The 22,168-nt window shown below is 34.7% G+C and overlaps 1 protein-coding gene across 1 annotated transcript in view; it reads left to right on the forward strand.

Annotated features, from left to right (window-relative positions):
- The window catches only part of ci (cubitus interruptus), a 60,541-nt gene that overhangs the window by 22,999 nt on the left and 15,374 nt on the right, over positions 1–22,168 (forward strand). The window contains exon 2 of the mRNA XM_064357211.1: positions 21,239–21,363. Coding sequence (XP_064213281.1) covers positions 21,239–21,363 — 125 coding nt within the window. The remainder of the gene's footprint in view (positions 1–21,238; positions 21,364–22,168) is intronic.

Here is a 22,168-nt window from a genome sequence, read left to right on the forward strand (position 1 = left end):
TGGGATTTAGTGTAACACAGAATTCTTTTCTTTTACAGAAACTTTCAATTTGTGCTTTATTTTTCATTCCGAAAAATTCAAATGCTCTGTTACAATTCTACTATGAACTGAAATGGGATTTAACATTAAGAAAGTTTGTAGCATTCCCTAATGATTTTAGAATTTTAATTAAGTATTCCAGTTTTTTTTAAATTCTTGAATTGAATATGTATGTAAAAATGGAAATACTAGTCGGCTAATTTTCAGTAATGTGTTGTTATTAGTGTAGATAAGTATGAGTATGAGTATTTTTTACTTAAGTGCAAACATTATAAGAAAGTTTGTAGCATTACCTACTGATTTTAGATTTTCAATTAAGTACTCAGTTTTTTTATTTTTGAATTATTCTTAAACATGGAAATAGGTACTAGTGGGCTAATTTTTAGTAGTGAATTGTTATTAGTGTAGAAAACTTAAAAATATTCAGACATAGTTTTTGGTTATTTCTGAATTTTTGTAAAACTAATACAGAAAACTGATGAAATGCACACATTGGAGATGGACAACTGTTGGCGTGTGTTGTAAATTTCCAACTAATTAAAGTGTGCCATCAAAGGACAATGTTTCCGATTTGCTTGTTGTAATGTTCGTCGTTAAGGTGTCCCATTATATGCTGATTCAGCGATTATTTAATATCCCTTTATTGCGTACGTGTGACATAAGTGCGCGTTTATTGGTGTAATTTTGTGTCAGAAAATGTCTTCGCTGGATTTGTGTTCGGCATAAAAATTGGCTCACGTTTTTGTCAAAAAGGAGCGAAAGCGCTCGCTATCGTTAACATGCAAATAACAGCTCACGTCAAAGAGCATTAACAAGTCTGGGTCGCGCTAGAGCTCCTAGTGTTGGAGGCATGAAGAAGTGTTAATAGTTGAAATACCCGAGGGGAATTCTTTTTGGTGGTAGATTGCTTCATTTAGTGGCGTCATCCGGCGTACTATGATGAGACTTAAACACTTCTTTAGAAGAGAGAGTAATATTTAAGAAAACAGCTCACGAAATCCCATCAAAACGAGCCGAAAGGCGTCATCAAGCGAACGCCGTGATAAACAAAACGAGCACACCAAGCGAAATGAAGTATGAGAAAACAAAATTGCCGCAATTATGGGTTTCGGGATCGTGGTCGAAGACCGCCCATGTAACCACAACCTCCGAGATACCACAAGCCTTGACTTATTCGATCTTCATATCTCAATTACATTAGTTGGCTTGATTGGAGCGGACAACTTCGGCACAACTCGGAGGAAGAAACATGGCCACGAGCTCCATCAACACAACGCGGATAATTTATTCAAGACGTCTTTTTTCACAGTACGTCCGGAAAACTAATTTATGTTTTTTGCCGCTTCAACGTAATTATTATCCGCGTGACGATGGCATAAAACACTAAAAGGCCTCAATAACCCAACGATTTTTGCATCTTCTATCAATCATAGCTTGCATTAGCTTTCTTCATTTGCTTCCCAAGATGTGATTAAGTAATTACAAGACACAACTCAATCACGATCTTCTCCAGTGAGATGTTCCCGGTCATGGTCCTAACAAAATTTCTTCCTCTTTAATTACGTTAATTTGATTTATCTCGCTCTCTTGTTTCGAAATTAATCTCAAAATTCCATCATCGCACCTGGCTGTCGTAACGCACCTAACAATAAATCATCATCATGATGACCACTTTTTTGGTATTTTGGTGTTTCTTTTCAGCAATTATACAAGCCGTAAGAAGCTCTTACAGTGTTCCACTTTCCCGTAAGGAAGGAATGGAATTTTTATTTACTTGATTCTCGCATCTTTCGAGTTTTTTCACAGTTTATATCTTCATTAATCTTGATTTTACAACTGATTGGAAATATGCAAATAATTGCCTTCGGTGGCTGTCATCGATCGATTCGTTGGAAAAATGTGTTTGCCAATGAAGTACCCCTTTTTTCTGCATAAGTTTGATCGTAGCGATAAGCTCGTAAATTTAATTCAACAGATGTATGCACGGTACCTAAATTAACACGTGCTTTTTTCAGCAAGTCGATTAGTCAGTGACACGTCGGTTTCCTTTTTGAACACGTTAATGTCGGATCGAGGATAAGCTACCGGCATTTTTCCCCAACAACGCAATTAATTAAGCAATTAAAAAGGAATTTTTGATCCAGACAATGGTATTATTTTCCTCCGATAATTAGAGAGGAGTTTAATTTTACTTTAAAATTAATGTAAGGTCTGTGATTACACGTCCAGATAGGGGAATAAGTCGGGCCTAGAACGCACACTCTTAGTTAGAACCGTTCATTATTTTTAAATATAAATTACAAAATTAATTTCCCGATAAAATCTCCTAATAATCAGTATTAAAGAGCAATAAATTTGGTTACAAGTCAATTAATAATAGTTTGGAATCGGCTGTGATTAATGAACTTTGACTCTGGTCGCAATTAAAATCTCAATCATCCGAATGTCCGTCCATTCGAAGCAAATTAATTCAGACCGCGGTCCAGGTACGAGCGCAGGGTTGTTAACCCACACTTGTTGAACATAATTTAAGGTTAATTCGCTTGCTCCTGAGGTGATTTGTCATTACAAAATTCTCGAGGCTGCTTTAACGGTGCAAGCGATAAATTTATTATTAACTTATGCATACACAGGCAACCACTGAAGCTGAAAACAAATTAACTTTTGATACAATTTTAATATAGGGTTTCCATCACCACCTGTTGTACAAACAACTTAAAACTAGCAAGCAATAAAAACATGCCGAACGGGATTGGAATTTCTGCAAGAACTCGGCCCAACCGACCGATGCAAATTTTGAACAAAGAACTTCGGACTTTATGTGCTGACGGAGGTCTTGCGCTTCACAAGCTCAGCCGCCAATCGGAGGCTGCACTTTTATTTTTCTTTCGGCCAGTTATTCACCCCGATTCTGTAACTATTGCCCCCAGTATTATATCGTCAAAATTATCTCATGGAAATACGAATAAGTTGTTGAAAGCGTGATTTTAGTTTTCGAAAAATGTGTGTTTACGAGCTGGAATGGGGTTTATGGCTGTGGTTACTAAATTTTGCTATGGTGTCACGAATAATCCTGAAATTTCAAGTCGGTTTAATGAAATCGTGTCTCCTTAAATGAATCTGACATAAATATTTATTGTGAGCATAGAACGAGCATTAAAATACAAATTAATGCAGATATAATAAGAAATATTACAACACATGTAATTAATTATGCTGCTTATGGAAGACTAAAAATGGACTGCATGCGAATGAGAGTGCGAGGCCTTTTGATGCTTTTATATTGGCACAAAGGCCACTTATCCGTTCTACATTATTAATAAACATTATTTTTTTCCACTAAAACAACTCAGTCTTCGCTCAAATGATTAATTAGAAGAAATTACTTCACACAAAAAGCACAATAATTGCATCGTTTTGCCAAGGACGTTCAAAATTTCTTCCATAAAGGGGGTTTAATTTTTTTCTTATTAGCAACACGTTTTATTAGTAATAATAAATATACAAAGGCATTTTTGTCTCATGTATGAAAATTGCTACGATCTTAATCTGTTGCCAAAAACTACTTTCTCTGTGATCAAATTCAATTAGAAGTATAAAACATCAGACTATAACATACAATTTTCACATTTCTTTGATTATTAAAACCCAAGAATCTTTTTCTCTTAGGTTTTAGACTTCAGAAGTGCTAAATATAACCCAGGTCTAGAAAGAAAATAATAATAATAACAAAACTATAAACAATATAGAAATGAAAATAAATTTAGAAATTACTTAAGAACTGAAAACTTAAACGAAAAACCATAAAAAGAACCATTGTCAGTCTTTCTGTAAACAATAAATAAGAAAGAATACTTTAATGAAATGAAACGTAAAAAAAATTCTTTAGCATTGTGGCATCGGCAATTCATTTACATTATGAAGGTTGGTTTTGACAGTGAGAATGCTTTTTCTAGACTGAATCTTACTCCTTATTAGGTAGAGAGGTGTCGTTGTTAAGAATAAGCCAGGTCTTTAATTTTTTTCTGATATATGATCGTGCTTCTTTTAACCAAAAGTAAAACAGAAGCAACTGTTTTGGATTCCTAGATACGATATTTGTTTAGATTGTCTAATTTATAAACGAAAGCGTAAGGGTTTTACGATTTTTTTTTTGAAATTTTTATAACCGGAGTACAGAAGTTTAAGAGCGACATAACATAATTTCGAAAACTTAAATCTTTTGTCTATTATCAATCCAAGGAAGATTTTAATTATCAAGTTCCACATTTAAATTCTGAACCACTGAATACGAATGTTTATTTGGCAAGCAGAGTAGAAATCAAGAAAATGTGGAAAAATGAACCCTGTAGCTCTCAAAATCTAATGTAATTTGCATTCAACAAGTCTCGCTATTCTCTCATCATATATTATTCATTTTACAACAAGAACTAGGAATTATTGTAAAAAGACGGTTGGCGTTTTTGTTTCAAGAATTTACCTCACGCGAACTTTTTGGATATCTCTATTCAAAGCTGAAGTGCTGATCAAAACAGCCTTCAGTGAAATTAACTCAAATTTATCCAAGTTCAAAATCGAACAAGGCTGAAGCAGATCAGACGTGGTTTTATAGAAATTTTTCTAACTTAAACTACATTGTTTTGAATAAAAAAACAGTGACCAACAATGAACATAATGACCATTCCATAGACTATTGTAAATTGTCTTATTTTCGTATTCTTATTTAGAAAGAATAGCTTTTAAACTGATTCGAACCTCTTTTGGTGTTTCATTAATAAGTGAAAAATTACGATTAGTTCGATATATACGTGTATTAGAATATACACCATTTTTCCTCTGGCAAATTTACGCGAGGAGTCGCGAAATTGTTAATCAGTTTTAACAAAATTACGTTATGTTTTATGGCCGTATTTTTATTACCTTGAGTAAAATACTTTTTGCAGGCATCAATGGAATGCATTTTTGCAGATGATACGTCAGTCGTTAAACTAAATAAAATCACAGAGTACCATTAATGTATTTATATAGCTGGGGTCAAAGATCTAAGTATCAATAAATAATCTTTCCATTTTAAACACCCTTATAAATCAAAGCAAGATGAAAAGCTGTATTGAATCTGCTATAAAAATCATTACAAGATTATAAATAATCATAATTAACTATGCGATTGTGCCTTGTAATCATACAACAATTTAGTTTATTGCGGGATTTCTGTGCCTCGTTAAAACTCATCTTAATTAATTAATTAATTAGTTTAGCAAAGCTTTTTTACGCCGCTTTCGTCCACCAATAAATCTCCGGGTTTCCCCACGTATTCAATAAATAATTAATATGACGTCTTGACAAATAGTCGCTTCATTCGAACTTTCGGAATTAAAATAATGAATTATACGGTGTTCCATTCCGTGCCACGTGAGAAATGACGGCCCTACGTCTTCCCAAAGGCCCACTCACTCCCCACAGTCCTTGATCCTTCGTCCCGATGAAGTTATTGTTGCGATTACGCGGTTAATTTCGCGTTTACGCCGAAGACACGGCGAATGCTAATAATGCACCGGCCGGTCCTAAATTGCGAGTCAGGATCATTAGTTCTGTCATCCTGCGCACGTAGCCATCTTGCGAGAGCCCCCAGCAGTCCGCAATCCACGGCTCAATCATCCTCGCGGTCTTATTTCGTCGTGATTGTGTTTTATTATATTGTCGGCCCGGGAATAAGACATTCTGAGCAGAGATTGGTCTAGCGGCATGGGTGGTCGGCCTCTCCTCCCGACCTGTTCCTCACAGAACACCAACTTCAGTTTGACTTGAGCCTCCCTACATCATACTTGCCGCGATTCTATCTGCCTTCACCGTGCTGCAATCATGCCAACTTCCAGTGCGCCCGATAAGCGCTATCAGAGTGGCTTGTGCCCCAGTGCACGCGGGTGCCGACACCTGGTGCTCTCGCCCTAGTGCCCTCCCCTGTGATACGTACACACCTCCTTGGTGGTGCTTTTTCTAGTCAAATGTGCTAATTTTAAGTTCCGATTTGTGGATTTGCTCACCTGTGCACGTCAGTGGTGTCTAAATCGGCCTTAATCTCTGGTTTTACGCGGAGATTTCAACGGGAAAGCAAGAAAGAAACACGCACCGAGTCATAAAAAAAGACCGCTTTGGAAGCGTTTAAGTGCAGTAAGTTGGTAATTTATTTGTTAGCGTTTGCTTAAAACATCCTGTCTTAAGAGTGTTCACACATGCGCATAGAAATAAAGGCTTAATTAAGGAAACATTAAACTTTTCCGCCGTCTCATAAATTTCGGCCTGGTGACAACACTGTCACGAGACAGTGTTACAGAAATTGCGCCTTGTCGTTAATCATTCTATCAAAAATCGGGTCGGTTAGGGCGCTTAATTAATTATTAAATATCGCTAATGGCCGTTGCACAAACCAGTCGCGGGCTTATTAACAAATTATCGCGAGTAAACAAGATCTTGTAATGTTATTATTTCATTAAAAATCGTCGCCGGAAGATTTCGAAGCATTCGAGAGATTCCCGAAACGTTCTAATTAACTCGGCCGACGAAAACGTGTTTCCTGGGTCTAATTAAACAAAAATGCACCCACCTGTCCATGCTTTAACGCTTTTGAATAAAATTATCGCATTTTATTTCGATGTTAAAAACGGGAATTTTACCACTAAATGACCGGACCCTGGAAGTGCAGGTAAAACCGGACGGTGGCCATAAAAAGTTTCTTTTCGGGTGACACCGAGCGATAAAAGCACCACCAGCCAGAAATATAGCGGCAAAGCACGAGCCATAGGCGCACCAAGCGCAGGATTGTCTAGGGTTTCAGGATTTTAGTGTAATGTTGCCACCGTGATCGGAAATTTAATTGGAGGTGTTTTTTGGTAATTAGACGTCGATGATAACAGTGATCAAAGCGGCCTGTGATTGCAAATTGAGGTTGGCAACAGTGAATCCTTATTTTCTGTATGATTTGTTACTTGAATCAAAAATTCAATTACCTTCTTTTGTTTAAAGTAATTAACTTTTTTTTTTGTTTCTTTCTAAGCCACTCAAATAATGTTTTCATTAATATTTATTACTTTTTTAAACTGTAAGAAGCACCACATATTGGTGGCCAGTTTAATATTAAAATGGTCGAAGCTTTTGCATTTTTTGTTTTTTTTTTCAAAAAGAAATTACTACTTAATTAATTACTTAGTTTACAATGTTAATAATCTTTGGAGAAGACGTTTCTTCTTTTTCCAGATTATGGAAAGCAAAGTGATCTTTGTTCTTTTCCAGTTTTCTTATACTCATTTTAGTTTCGAATATTTTTTTCATAAAAACTGTTTCTTCATGAAAGACAGTTTGACTTTGAATAAATAAATTGTTTCTAATACTACTTTTTTCCACCTAACCAAAGAAAGTTAAAACAATATGCGTGTTTTTCCTGTTTCACGTGCAGTATATCGTGTTATCAGAGGCCTGTGGGTTTAAAATTAAGTTGGCAATATTGCAAATCTGGAAATAAAAGTGAAGTGTAACTTTAGCCACATCTTATGCTGTGTAAAACCAGCATCAGACAACATAACTTCAAAAGTGCGGTCGTAAATAAATGGCTAAATTGTAGCTAAATTTGTACAGGAACAGCTTGCTCTATTTCAGTATATTTTCGATCTCATGTTACAATTCCTCTGGACTTACTGCAAAAAGTGACCAAGTCAATAAGTAAGCCTTTTGGTGGAAAATTACATAAGAACATAAGACATAACACTTTTTAGTGAAGTTATTAACATACTTTTCCTAAAAAAATGTGTTTAAATTTCTGACTTAGTTGCTTCTTGCAGTAAATCCACAAAACGTTTAAAATTTAATTGAAATTGTTTTTTTTTGGATTTACTAAAATTCTTTTTGAAATTAAAGGGAAATATCAAATATTATGTGCAAATAATTGTGATATTGATGACGCAGCTTATTTCTAAGAAATGAGAAAAAATGTTTATTTTCGCATTTGTTTTGCTTCTAATAACACTTTCTTTCTCAAAGATAAATCTGAACCAATTTAAAAAAAAATTATTTAAATACCTAGTATTTCTTTTTTACGAGATAAATTTGCAATGGTTTTGTTGGATTTTTACCATCTGATTTTTTTACATTTTGATCTAGTTATCCATGACAGTTTCACCAGCAGTGAAACGGATTGCTTAAATAATTTTAATATCGCCTTATCTGTCAATATGTCTCATATGTTCACCGAAGAACATAAAAAAATATGTTGTAATCTTAATTTCGTAGTAGACATCGGGTTAACGTAATTGTCATGGATAACTAGATCAAGATTTTAGAAAATCTTATGGTATAACTAATTATAGTGAAAATCTTAAAATTTAAAGATTTATGGTTTGTTTTGTGGAATTGGGTATTGAGGCCACTCTGAGGCAATTATTCTGATTAACAAAAAAAAGGTCTGCAATGATATTTATGAAGAACAAAATCTTACAGACTTAGATGTTGAAGATCCAATAAACCTCAGCTATTTTGTCATTCAAATAGAACTGTGTTTAATTTTTATTGTTTATTTACAAAATTAATTTTAGTATCTACTTATTAAAAGTCTAAAAGTTATTGTATTTTTTCTGAATTTATATTTTTCCGCAATTTTTTTCGGGTAATAGAGTCGACCATTGCTGCTGCTGCATTAAATATAGATTGAAATTTATTGTCGTAAGTGCATTTCGACCTCTGGGTCCGAGTCAATTGAACGGTTAGTGGCATCTGGTGCACTCTCCAATTAATTTGTCGCTGACAGCTGTGACAAACACCCGTGAGATTTTATCCCTGCGGCCGGTCGGGAGCGCCGCCTCTGGTAGAGAAATGTGAGTTTCACTACCCGCAGAGCTATGTACTTATCAAGATTAGAAGGAATAATTATAAATTTAAATAAAACTTTATAAGGCAGATCGGATATCGGGGGGCAGGTTTTAAAGCTACTATGATTAACGACTTTATTATACCCTCTTCAGAGAAAACCGGATTTTGTAACTTCATCATCATTTAAAGCTCTCTGGCACTTTACCTTCTTTTGCTGCTTTATTTTCGGTCACGAATTTCAAAGCAAATTGTTGGGTGCGTGACGGCGTGAAAAATTTTCGCTATCTATCAGTGACATTTTCCTCGTTTGGGACAGTTGGACTCGCCTCTGCCATCATCCACTTAAAAGGCAAACCGGCGATTAACAAGCTTTCATTAGGAGAGATCGACAGCCATTTGTCATAGCTTGAAAGCTGTGGTTAATCTCACGATTATTCATAATATTATGGCTGGTGTATAATTGCAGGATGTTCAAATTGATGACCGTACACGTCCCGCTTCATTACCCTTTCTGGTCTAATCAAAGATGCGCGCATATTGCGACCTAACTCCTTTATAGATAACAGCTTGGCGCGTACAAACCCACCTTTAGACGCTGTCAGAATTCACAATGGAGCTAAGTAATGTTCATTTAAGTGATATCTTAAATAAGTGTACCCAAAGCTGGCAAAGATAAACAGCTCTTGCACTATGTGAAATGGACGGCCGATGTAAGATTCTATCGGACAGGGCATTTTACTAAGACTGCAATCTTTTATCGGCAGGTGGTATACGTCTCTGCTCGCCCACTCCGGACCACTATTCCTCAAACAACACTCGGAATAATTGATTTGATGAATACGTTGCGTATCTCGGGGTTCTCTTCCTTGAAGCCCCATTCAAAACTCCTCAAAGACAGGTTCAAAGATCGAGCTCGTGAGTGAAGATGCAACACTCGCATCATGCAGAATTAATTTTAGGTTATCAAAAACAGTCTGCACTTTGCTTGATCGCTTGATATTCTAACTCTATCATTATGCGTTCTTTGGAAAGCTTCAACAAACACTGAATTTTAAGCAAGTTTGGCCAATTTTACTCCTTCAGGCAAGCGTTCAATTAACCATTAACCCTTTCAATCATTTGTCTTCACTCACTCGTTTAGTAGATTTTGTGCAAAAATTTAATTCTCCTGATGGTGAAGTCATGTGCAAATATCAGGCTAGAAGCAGTCTAAGTGCTTTTCTTTTTTTCTTTTTGAAGAAGAAAGCACGAAAAAATAAAAGAATTTGTTTATGTTTTTCTGGATAATTAATAGTTCGGTCAAAATAGACAAAAATGTAGTGGTAAGCTTGCAATAGTTCGCATAGAGCTGAAATTTTGTATAGGTCTTAAGTATACTATTATACAAATAAAATATTCAAAATCCCCACCGATCCTATGTGTGCTAAAAAAATTGTTTGTTGTCAAAGGTCAAAAGTATCGGTTTTTTTTAATTTTTTTGGTAAACAATAAGTCTTCCTGAAAATGGTCAAACTAAAGTTGTAGATCATACAATTATCTATAAAAATTGTTCTTACAGTTTTTCAGTATAAGCAGAAATATTGGTTTGTGTAATTTATACATTCCATATTATGCGATTTTGAGAATTCTCTACGATCTTTTGTGGTTTAGTTTGATTATACAGAGTGATTTTTTAAAATGCGCTATCCTGGATATCTCAGAAAATAAATGAAAAAACAGGTCAATTTTATTTACAGTGGAACACCTTTTAGTGTACTTTTGAGAGTTAAATGGCATTGCCTCTTTTATGATAACTCAAGTGAAAGGTTTTTTGACCAAAAATTTGGCTGTATAGGAAAACACGTTAAAAAATTGTCAAATAGATGGAGAAATGTGTTCATATTATTCAAACGACTTCTTTAGCTTTTGGAATCGCGATATTTCGGAAACGGTGATTCATAGGAAAAAAAGGAAAAGAACAATTTTTGTAGATTTTAGGAGAAAAATACAAAAAATTTCTACTTTTGACATTTTGGTACCAATGAGTAATCTTTTTAGCACACAGATTTTCGATTATCTGTAATAGTGTACCAAAGACCTGCATCAATTTTTAGCTCTATGTGAATTATTGTAAATTAAAATGTTTATTTTGATGGGACTATAAATATTCTGGGAATTATTGTTTCATATATTTTTCGATGAGGAAGTTTCTAATAAATAACTTTTTTGCGTTTTTGAGAATTTATTTTTCAGTATTTATTGTATGTTAATTTTCATTCATTAAATCTTTTTTTACAACAGTTTATTATATTTTTTACAAGGAGGTCTTTACAGAGGTGCACAAAATTGAGGGAAATTGAGAAAATCAAGAAAAAAAATCAGAAGTGGCCATGAAGAAGTAACAAAAGTTTCATTTGCTGAAATGTTCAAAATGAATAAGATATAGAAAAAATTATAACCAAAGAAATTTTTAAAGATCCGTCAAAATCATCGATTTGTGCTTCTTTCGAAATCAAAGATTTTTCCAACAAAAACCTATTGTGGTCGTAAAAATATTTTTAACAAAATAGCAAGCATTTTTTGTGGGCTTTTGACGTAAGAAGCAAAAAAAATTAACAAAATTTTAGTAATCATTCTTCCGGGAAAACTTTTGATGAATTTTTCGTTATTATTATTAATACCTAAAAATGTCGGATAACGAAGGTGAAATATTTGACTATACATTTTTAATGTTGGACATTAATTTGGTTGTCAAACGACGATGTAAAACGACACACTTTTTACACGTTTTCTCTGTATTGACACTGTAAAAACTGAAGTTGAAATATTGCAGTACAAAATAGCGATTTGTATTGTCGTAGTCCATATATCGAACGGAACATTCTTGTAGTTGTTCCGATCTAGGTGGGCTGAATGGACAATAAAATTCAACAATACTGTTGCCATATTTTACCATCGATTTTTATTTACTTTCGCACGACTTTTCTCTCTAAATGAGTGGTAAAATAAGGAAGTTATGAAATCAAAGGATGAGAAATGAATAGATACGGTATGTGGCGTTTTCTTGTATGCGGCCTTTTGTTGTGCACAAACCAACGCGGAAGATAACATTCAGCAAAAGTTCAGAAATGCGTCTTTTATTGGGTTTGTAATGAGTTTTGGTTTTATATTCAGTTGAAATGTCTTTGAACTGCGCCGCGTGGCTATTTAAAAATTGAAAAATGTCCAAAGCGCCATAATTCAGGTTAACGACAGCGGAAAGTGCACGTGGTGTAATGTTTTGATCATGTCTTGTCGGCGCTCGTAACTCTTGACTCCGGCGCTCGTCCTTAGAATGAATGTGGAAAAGCAAGAAATCGCCGGATAAGAGCAGCTTATTAACACCTACGGTCACGTGAGTCTTTCAGCAATCTAACACAAGGGTGGGTCAGTGTGAGTTAATTGGCATACTCAAGTAGGCAGTATCTGATGGCATTGCAGCGAGCTGGCGATGTTTTGCACCAGTTGGTCGCGTTGGCCGAACACGTTGCCGCCAGGGACGGGCCCTGGCTATTTTGAGGGGCTCTTTATAAAAAAACATCTCTGGTTCAATCCTTTGCGGGAGCTGGTTGGTTTAGGGGCCTAAATCCGCCCCTGTCGCCGGCCGTGTTTGAGCGGCTTTTTATCGGCTCGGAATGCCCGCCGTTTGATTTTTCGCATAGCTCGCGCTAGTCTGCAGTTGCACGTAATTAATAAAAAGCGGTAACAAGTTGCGTTGCGTTGCTGGGTTTGGTAGGAGGTGAAAGGTCGGCTGCTGATAACAATTCACACTTGTTAGTGGACGTTTTGTCGTTTATGGTTTACCGTAGGTGTTCTGATTTTGTAGGCGCTCTCCTTGCGACTATATTTACATCGCTTCTCGCATGTAAAAGGTTTATGCTCTCGTTAAGTAAACTCACATTTAGCGGGAAGCACGGGTATCGTCTCGGCCGGTGTACGGGAGATAAATTTAAATTAATTGACACGTATAGTCTGGCGAAATAATAAGCGAACGAGCAATTCGGTTTTAAAGACATTGTTGTAAACTTCCTGAAGGAAACAAACACACGGATGAATTCGTTTCTTGACGCGCTTCTTGGAAATCATTAGGAATGACAGTACTAAATACTTCTTTTACAAAAGATCCGAACCTCTTAACCCGTCTACCTGCTTGTCAGACGACGGAATTAAGGTATTGTTGAAACTCGGTAAAAAGTCATCCCCTTAACTGCACCATTTGGTCGGAGATGCTATCGCTTCTTCAGCAAGAAAACTCGAGAGGAAAAAATGGGCCCACGGCCCTCAGATTTAATTTAACAGCTACTCCCATTATTTTTCTATTCATTTCTTAACAAGATATTTTAAATTATTGACCAATCGGAATATTTCCCTACTTCAAGTATTTCCCACTCAAAATTGACATCTAACGAAGAACCACAAAAGAAACACAAAAATTACTACTATCATCACAGCAAAGCAAAAATGCTAAAGTTATGCCAATAGTTCTACCTAATTGATCCATTTTTCCGGTAGAATTTTTTCATCAGACAAACAAAAAATAAAAAAAATATTCCGAAATTATTTCCGTGAGATTCTAGCTTAACCAAAATAAAAAATTCAGTGCTGTCCCATTATAACGAACTCCGAAAATGCATCAAAATCAGTTCGTTATATCCGCGGTTCTTTCTGAAATATACAAGGCGTCCGTTTTTTGGGCCCCACCTCACTTATTATAAAAGATACGAGGGCAAAGTTGCAGAACAATTATCTGAAAGAAAATTTCTGGTGGTGTCATTTTTAGTTTTTGAATTAAGGAGAAAAATGAAAAATTTGTAGGTAATTTTAGTTTTTATTTTTTTAAGCGAAAACTAAAAGAATTATACGTTTTTAAGTAGGACATTCTTCAGGCACTTTTTAACAAGAAATCTAAATCTGACGTCACCGTTTCCAAGGCGTTCTTGATGTCAGAGTCCTATGGACGCCATATTTGATACTTGTATTTTTGCTTGACAGAAATATTAACCTTCCGTATCCAAAAAAAATTAAACCTCCAAAATCTAGTTTGTTTAAAAACAAAATTCTTGACGTTTTTTCGAAAGCACTCTTTGCAAAAATGCTTTTTTCTCGATCATGTTATGTGGTACTTCGTTGTAATAAGAAATAAAAACACTTTTCAAAAATACAAAAAGTGAATATGGCTTTCGTAAGAAAACCCATAGTTGAGAGTTCTAATTCTGATATCAAGAACGCCTTGGAAAATACGATGACAAATTTAGATTTCTTGTAAAAAAGTGCCTAAAGAACGTTCTAGTTAAAAACGTCTAGTTCTTTTTGGTTTTTATTAAAAAAAAACGAAAATTTCCGTTTTTTCGAATACTTAATTCAAAAACTAAAAAAAAAATATTTGCAAATCTGATCTTTTCTTCAAAATCTATTACATTGAATTAAAATTAGCGGAAACTGCCACCGAAAAAAAAACAAGTTAGGTAAAGCAAGTTGATTATTTTGACTTTTTTGTGCTCCACCATCATAAAATATTTGCACAGTTATCAAATTCACACTGAAATTCAGTTTAAAAACATCGGTTAAAGTCAATAATCTGATCATTAGTTAATATTTCACTTTCTGCATATTTCTCAAAATTCGGTTAAAAGCTCGTTATAAACGGAAGATTTCATCACATTTTAAGTCAAATCTAGTTCGTTATAACCGGAAGTTTGTTATAAGCGGGTTCATTATAACGGGACTCCACTGTATTATGATTTCAGTTTTTGAAAAAAATCATTTTACTTCTGTTCACGTTTTTGTCAATTTGACAATTTCTAGCTTAATCTGACTAAAGGAAACGCCATTAACTCTTTGGAATTGTTTTTTACACGTTCGCTAAGTATTCTTGGTGGCCGTTTAATGGAAAATAAGTGTGATGATCGCTTGACTTTAATTGTTGGTTGCCTTGGGCCCTAATTTTGAATTCAAAAGCGGGTTGTTGTCTAGCACTAGATAACTGATAAGATGTAAGAATGGTTTTGGGTTTGTGGTGCCCAAAATCCTGTAATTAAGTGTCTCTTTGGAATGCCTTTCCTTCGACGGCCCATAGAGCGTCTGTCCCGTGGGCGGAAACACAATTCGAGTTGAAATAACCCGCTGGTGCTGTGAAAGAAATTGATTGCGTATTGCTCTGCTGGATCGCGCGAGTGGACATCACTTGTAAATGCGATGGACCATTAAAATTCATTTTACGTCAATGTTTGTGTTTATTGCTTCGATTTAATGGCATTTCGTAGTCGAGCACATCATCCATGTTTATTTTCGCCGAGGAGAAAGAACAAAAATGCTTCGATCGAAAAACAAACTGGAACTCGTGTGGAGTTCCATTCATGAATATTTAATTCAACGATTGTTGCTAAGATTGCTCTCTGTTCACGACACTATACGTTCTTGTGGCCAGTGCCAATTACATGTTGGGCTTTATCGATGGGTTGACTGCACAAAGCACGACAATTCTGAGGTTAACACTTGACCAAATTTCAGGGCTACAGCTGGCCTGAATTAAATTTGATAATTTGGTTAAAAAGTGCGGTATGTAAAGACAGCTGCTGAGATATTGTACAAGAGGTTTAATTTTATCCGAGAGACGTACAAAAAGGTATTAAAATTTATTCGAATTTTATGTTTCTAATAAATATCACAGTGGGTATTACGGTTAAATTTTATTACAAATGCAGTTTAGTTTTTATAATGGAAATAAACATAATTTCTGTACTGGTGGCAAGGAAGTAAGATTGCAGCTTTATTAGCAATAGCCATCAAGAACTTGATAAAGCATGATACAAGCTATCCGTAAGTACTCTATTCACTTAGTCGTTGGAAGCGCATACATGCTATGTTATTTAAATGGACACCTGTATACGGTATAAGCGTTATGACACATTTCAAGCGTCTCTTAAACCGGATCGAAGGGAACATTATTTTTATTACCACTGCTCTCAATCTAGATTTAAACTGTGGCACAAAAATCGACTCTTTCGAAATTATCACACGTAGCTTTCCAAAGCTTTAGCTAATAAAATCCGCACTATGTGCAAAATCTGCGATCTATTTTTAACCCTATTATTAGGCATCAAAGCGATTGAACCGTAAAATCGATCAAAAATTTATGACTTCATCACTAAACTGATTTATTGCTGTGCTTTCTAAAAACTTTAAAATTTTTATTTAATATCTGAACGCACTTATAATATTACTTCTTATAAATAATACAGTGGATATTTTATTTCACTGAATTTTGGCGTTTCCATGTAAGTAAAAATATTTTAATTGTCGCTAGCTTGCGAGGTAATAAATCTTCGGCGAATGGGAGATTACGATGGGGCTGATGTCTTCGTTTTGCTGAACAAACAACAATAAGAAAAAAAACAGCGGACTTCAGAAACCTATAAACTAGTAATAAGCAGCGTTATGCCTGTTATTTGGAGGTAGATAACTGAGCCGAAATTGGCTTATTATTCCCGGGCGAGCAAATTGGACCAGGACTGCATTATAGCTCGAGGAAAGGTCCATGATGATCATTTGTTATAGCTACCAGCATTAGACTTTTTTCTCGGTAAAACGATTACAGAATTTGTTCCAGCTTCTGTTTCCACCTGTTTTTTACCACACTTCTATTGTTATCACCAAAATACGGATTTTAGGCCGCAAAAACTTAAAAAGGCCAATGTTCTGTTAAAAAATGGAATTTAGATCACCGTTTAAGTTAAAATAGTCCTATAAAAATGACAACTCTTCATTTTAGAAAGTGAAACAAACTTGTGTTATGATAGGTTATCATATTAATTATCTTAAAGAAACTTAAATATGCACTTTAATTATCACTTATGAATAGAGACCGGATTTTTAGGACCTTATTAGGACCTTACTTATAAAAATAAATAATAGAATAGTATGGGAAATTAAGAAACTAAAAAGCAGAAATACTGAGAATAAACTTAAAAATTGTGTGATTGAAACACTAAGAAACTATGAAATTGAATTACTTGAGAACATAAAAAATAAGAAGTTTGTTAAAAGTTGAATAATTTGAAAAACTTAAATGGAGCACTAATTTTTTTTGTTTTTGTTTCTCAAAGATCATTAAATTGTCTAATTGAAAACATAACTCAAAAATTTCAAATGCCCAAGTTAATAACTAAAAAAATATAAAGATTTTTGACTTAATTCGGCACATTTTTGAGTTTTGTGAGAGTTTTTGCTGATAAACTTGCGAAATGTTTGAGTTTGAATACTAATTGCGAGAATCAGTTTTTATCAAAAACAAATCGATCCACAATTTATCACCGATTTTTAAACCCAAATTTAATAGAAAACTTGAAATATTCTTAGAAAACAGCCGAATTTCTAGAGGATTTGGCCGACATTTAAACAGTAATTTTTTCTTTAGTTTCGAACGCTTTGTGATTGGTCTGTTTTATAGTTGGGAGTGCCATAACCTTTCGATATCTAATGACAAACGCTTCAATCGTCTTGCAATTTTTTGTGCACCAGATTATTATATTTTTATTGGTTAATTACTCATTTCTGGGACAAATGAGACTCCAGTGAACCGGCTTAAGGGCCGGTCTTTCCCAAGGAACGGGATTTCGTCTTAGATGTGAATAAAATAGTCGATTCTGCTTAGTTTTGAAAGAGTTTTTTTTGACGAAAACACTTTTTCTAGGAATTTAGGGAAAATAAAAAGGGTGTCAAATATTTCCATTTTTAATAAAACACATGTATTTCGATAACATTTCAATAGTCAATATAATGCCGTTCATAAATCCATCAATCCATCGAGTGGTTGCATTACGCATTAATTTAAATATGTTGCGGCAATAATGTAAGTTGGGCTTGTCTGTCGTAACTTACCAATTTTTCCGTATTCTTCAATAAATACGAAGCCGACCATTTAATATTGCATTTCCTGCATTCGTTATGATTATTTATGACAAGTTATATGATTCTAATTTAGAAGGCGGGACTGCAGTAGCAACGAAAGCTCCAGATACGGTTTTCAGTCAGTCCCACACCTTAATAGAGCAACCAAGAACGTGTTCTATGCAAATGCGGTTCTAGCGTGAGTTTGAATATGTATACGGTGCACACGGACGTGCACGATCCGATAATAATTAATTCAAATTACTTGCGCCAGAATGAATCTACAACCCGCTTTTTAATTAATGCTGATTTGAAGCATCAACGCCTTTTAGAGACGAACCAGACTCCAATTATCGGCGGGTGGACTCCAGCATCCACCTCGTCAAACGCATTCCGGGATTTATTATAATTGCTGTTCTCATGCGAAACCTCCACTCACTCGTGAAATAAATAAATAAGCCTTGTTATTGACAATTGCACACTTAATTTCTTTCTATCACGGTTTCATAGCCTGTAATACTATATCTCCATATATTTCACTCAATAGGGCGGAAAGTGCCGTTTTTTCACGTAGAGAAAGGAAAAAAAAGGAATGCCTGTCTTAATTTGTAGTTGATGTGTGTTGTTGACTCATCTGAATTATTTGGTGATAGAGCGGTCAAGCGGACGAAGTTAGTCCGTCGTCGAATTTATGTAAATGTATGAAGCGCCTGTATACAAATTGTCAAATTATTCAGTTGGCAACGGTGTGCCTTCTTTGTTTGGTACAACTGTATAAAACACCCACATCTAAGGTGCGAACAAAACATAGGTGATTCGAACGCGTTCGGTGTGGTGTGCGTGTTTTATGCAAGCCGGATTACATTCGTCCTGTGAAAGAGCGTCGTCCTGGCATAGGTTGTCTCTGTGGTTGCGTCCACTTGTGTTTATTTGGTTGGATGTAGAACGACACACCTGATAATGCAGTCTGGATTAAACTTTTATTCGGCCGTAAAAACTTGTTGGCGTTTATATTGGCCGTATATTTTTGAAATCCTCCATCGACTCACCTTGGTCGAAGATCGAGGCTTTCTGAATAAATGTTTACGTAACGAAAAATACGGTTTTATTACTTATATAAATAGCTTCCTCTCGGTTTGTGCATCCGTCAAGAAGATTAAATAGATTTATTCAATGAGCGGGGACCAAGATGACATCACTGATGCTCAATGCGCTGATAATGGCAATGACTTGGAACAAATTTCTTATCAACATCCTGGGACTATTAATATATCATTTCCGTCCGGAAAATAGCAAAGCCACAGCAGTCAAGATATATTTGTTAAAAATATGCTTTCAATTAAATTTTGGATACGATTTGAAGTTAAGCTGGTATACAGGTGACTCACAAGTACCGTACAATCTCTCGGGTGCTGATAAAAGACATCAAACTAACTGAATAAAAAGTTCCTGTGACAAAAAATTGTTTCACGAGATGTAGGCCTTCAAAGTCAAATTTTTAAATTAATTTTTTGATATTTTAGATCATATTTTTTTGACTTAAGTTAGCTCTTGCAACATTAAACAAATAACTGTTGAAAAAAATTAACAATTAATATCTAATGATGTGCAATACATTAAAATAAATTAAATAAATTATAAATAAATTAAACATAAATAAAATATAAATATAAATAACTATAAAAATATATAAAAACTTGCTTAAAAAATCTGGCTTCATTTTTGTGCTTAACTGAACGTCTTTTATCACTATACGAGAGATTGTCCCACATCCCACACTTTTGAATCACCCGGTACCACAGCAAAGAATTAGTCATTTTGTTACTACCTTCATTTTAGAATATCATTTGAAATAAATAAAAATTTTCTCGTCTTTTGATGAAATTTGTATAATGTAATCAATCTAGAAGTTTGGTACTGTACACGTACTATACGATAACACTTTCTTTTTTATATGTCAGATATTCAATCTCTTGTCATAAACAGTTAAGTTATGCAACACATGATATATCTAGTCTAATTATTTAGATAAAACATGAAAGTTTAGCTTAATATTGTGACGTGGTCGTAACAATAATTTTATCATAAAATTATATTTACTAGAAACGTCGTAACTGCTTTTTGATGTTAAAATTGAATCCTACTAACAAAATTAGGGCCAAAAGGCTTCAGTATTTCATATAAAAAATATTGTGAAGAATCTTAGAAATTATGATAAAAATGCAATCGTGCATCCAATAAATCGCGATTTTTACAATCAGAGAATTAGGGCCATCTCCAGCAGACCATTGTTGCTTTCTCTTTATTCACACAGAAACCAGAAGCGTTTTATAGTCTGGGAATTTTTTTGTTATATTCTCGTTGGAAAAGGATGGTCGAAAGTAATGGCGAATAAATATGAATATTGGTAGTAAAAAACAGCATTTGGTGAAGATTTGACTTGGTTGACGTTTGTTTTAGTAAAAGGTTTATTGGAGGATTTTTTTCTTACATAAGTAGGTAATTTTTTCTGTACCTACCTAAACACATCGCACGGCATAATTTACCGAAACTTTTTTTCTAAGGGAATTAAAATTTAATCCAGGATTTTGCATTGAAGAATCTTTATCAAAATATAACTGCAATAAATGTTCAAATCGAGTTCAAATGTTAGAGATTAAAAAAAGAAGTTAAAAATTTTGACTTTAAAAAACGGACTATAACATTAAAATAATCAACTTCGTTAATTTCTTTTCTTTATTAATAACTGTGATAATAATGATTTGGTTTAATAGCTGGCATTTGAATTAAAAAACTAACCATTCATCTTAAATTATGAATGAATCTCAAAATTTAAGCCCATTGGTTTCTCACTTAATTTTAATAGCCGACCTTAAACGGACCAATCAAATCCACAAATATAATCATTAATGAATCAAAAACTCAAATGTGATTGGTCTTCTCCGTCATTTTAATGGCTGGTCTCAAACCCACCAATCAAAATGCTCGCAAATTTTTTTAGATGAAAAGCGACAAAATTGTCTCACTGAGACGAAATCAATAGGAAAGATAGAATTGAAACTTTTATTTTAGTCAAAATCCATTAATTGGCAAATTCTGGAAATTTCCATTAGATGATTGCCACTGCGCATGCGCGCGCGCTTCTTAAATTTGACAAGTGACATTTCGAAAATGCTTTAAAAAATCCAACAAAAACGCCGAAAAATCTGTGAAAAACCGTTCCGGCTAATTCAAAAGTGCAAAACAAAGACATTTGGCACGTAAATATTGTGTAATTGCGAACGGCATTGGTGTATTTTGCGCGTGGGGCTCTTGCCCCAAAAAAATCATTATTCAAAATGCTCAAAATTCACAGTAAAAACGCAGTCATTATAAGTAAAACTCGTATTTTTGTTAGAATTGATTGTTTGACAAGTTCTTTATTTTGTTGTAGGGTGAGCGGAAGTCCTGGAAGTGGTCTCCAGCTCCTGGGACGGGAACTACATCCCGCTTATCGTCTTCCACCCCACATGGAGTACCTCTATTCACTGCAGCATTCCACTGCCAATTCGATACACGGTAAGCCGGAAGTAGCTGAATAGGTGTGAACCCTGAGCTAGTATCACGTCCGATATCAGTCCTCCTGATTGACGCTAAAAGAAACGTTACGTTCCGTTTTATGCAGCATTTAGTTTGTCAGTAAAATTTTAATACTCCTTGGAATGGGAGCTGGACGTTGATGTTCTTCCCGAGTTCGTCAGTCGAATAAGTGTATCGATAAAATCCGGGTGCCATAAATGTCCACGTGTCATTTTTACAGTCATCTCGTTCGATATTTTAATATCTAATAAAATAAAGCCAGCATTCTCCCAGCTTGATTCCATACATGGCTCAGTGTAATAAAGTAAGGATTTTATGGTTTCAACTTAGTTAATATCGACCTCTATTAAAAATTATGATAATTTATATATTAATAATACCGTAATCCAACGTTAAATGCGGTTGTTTTTCCCTAAGTAACCGGATTAAGTTAAGTAACTCCGCGACCCGATCCAGTTACACAACACTAAACCCTTGTGTTTTGAAAATTCAATCAGCTTGATAAAAAACCGGATGCAAGGGTGAGTCTCAAGCCCGCATCGTCATCCACGTTTTTGTTTCAAACAATTAGCGCTCACGACACACAATTTTCGTAATTTTTTACGTGTGCGAGCTTAATGATTTATTTTTGCAGAAGACGCGTGTTTGTTTATTCAGGAATATTGGAAACGGTCTGGTTTATTTATACATAGGTTTTGTTTGTTTTCTCGAGCTCCTTATAAATGCGCGTTGACACAAATGTTTGTTGCAAGTTACTGGAGATTTATTTGTGCAGCATCTGTGG

Source organism: Tribolium castaneum, chromosome 1 (assembly GCF_031307605.1).
Source record: "Tribolium castaneum strain GA2 chromosome 1, icTriCast1.1, whole genome shotgun sequence".
Lineage (NCBI taxonomy): Eukaryota > Metazoa > Arthropoda > Insecta > Coleoptera > Tenebrionidae > Tribolium > Tribolium castaneum.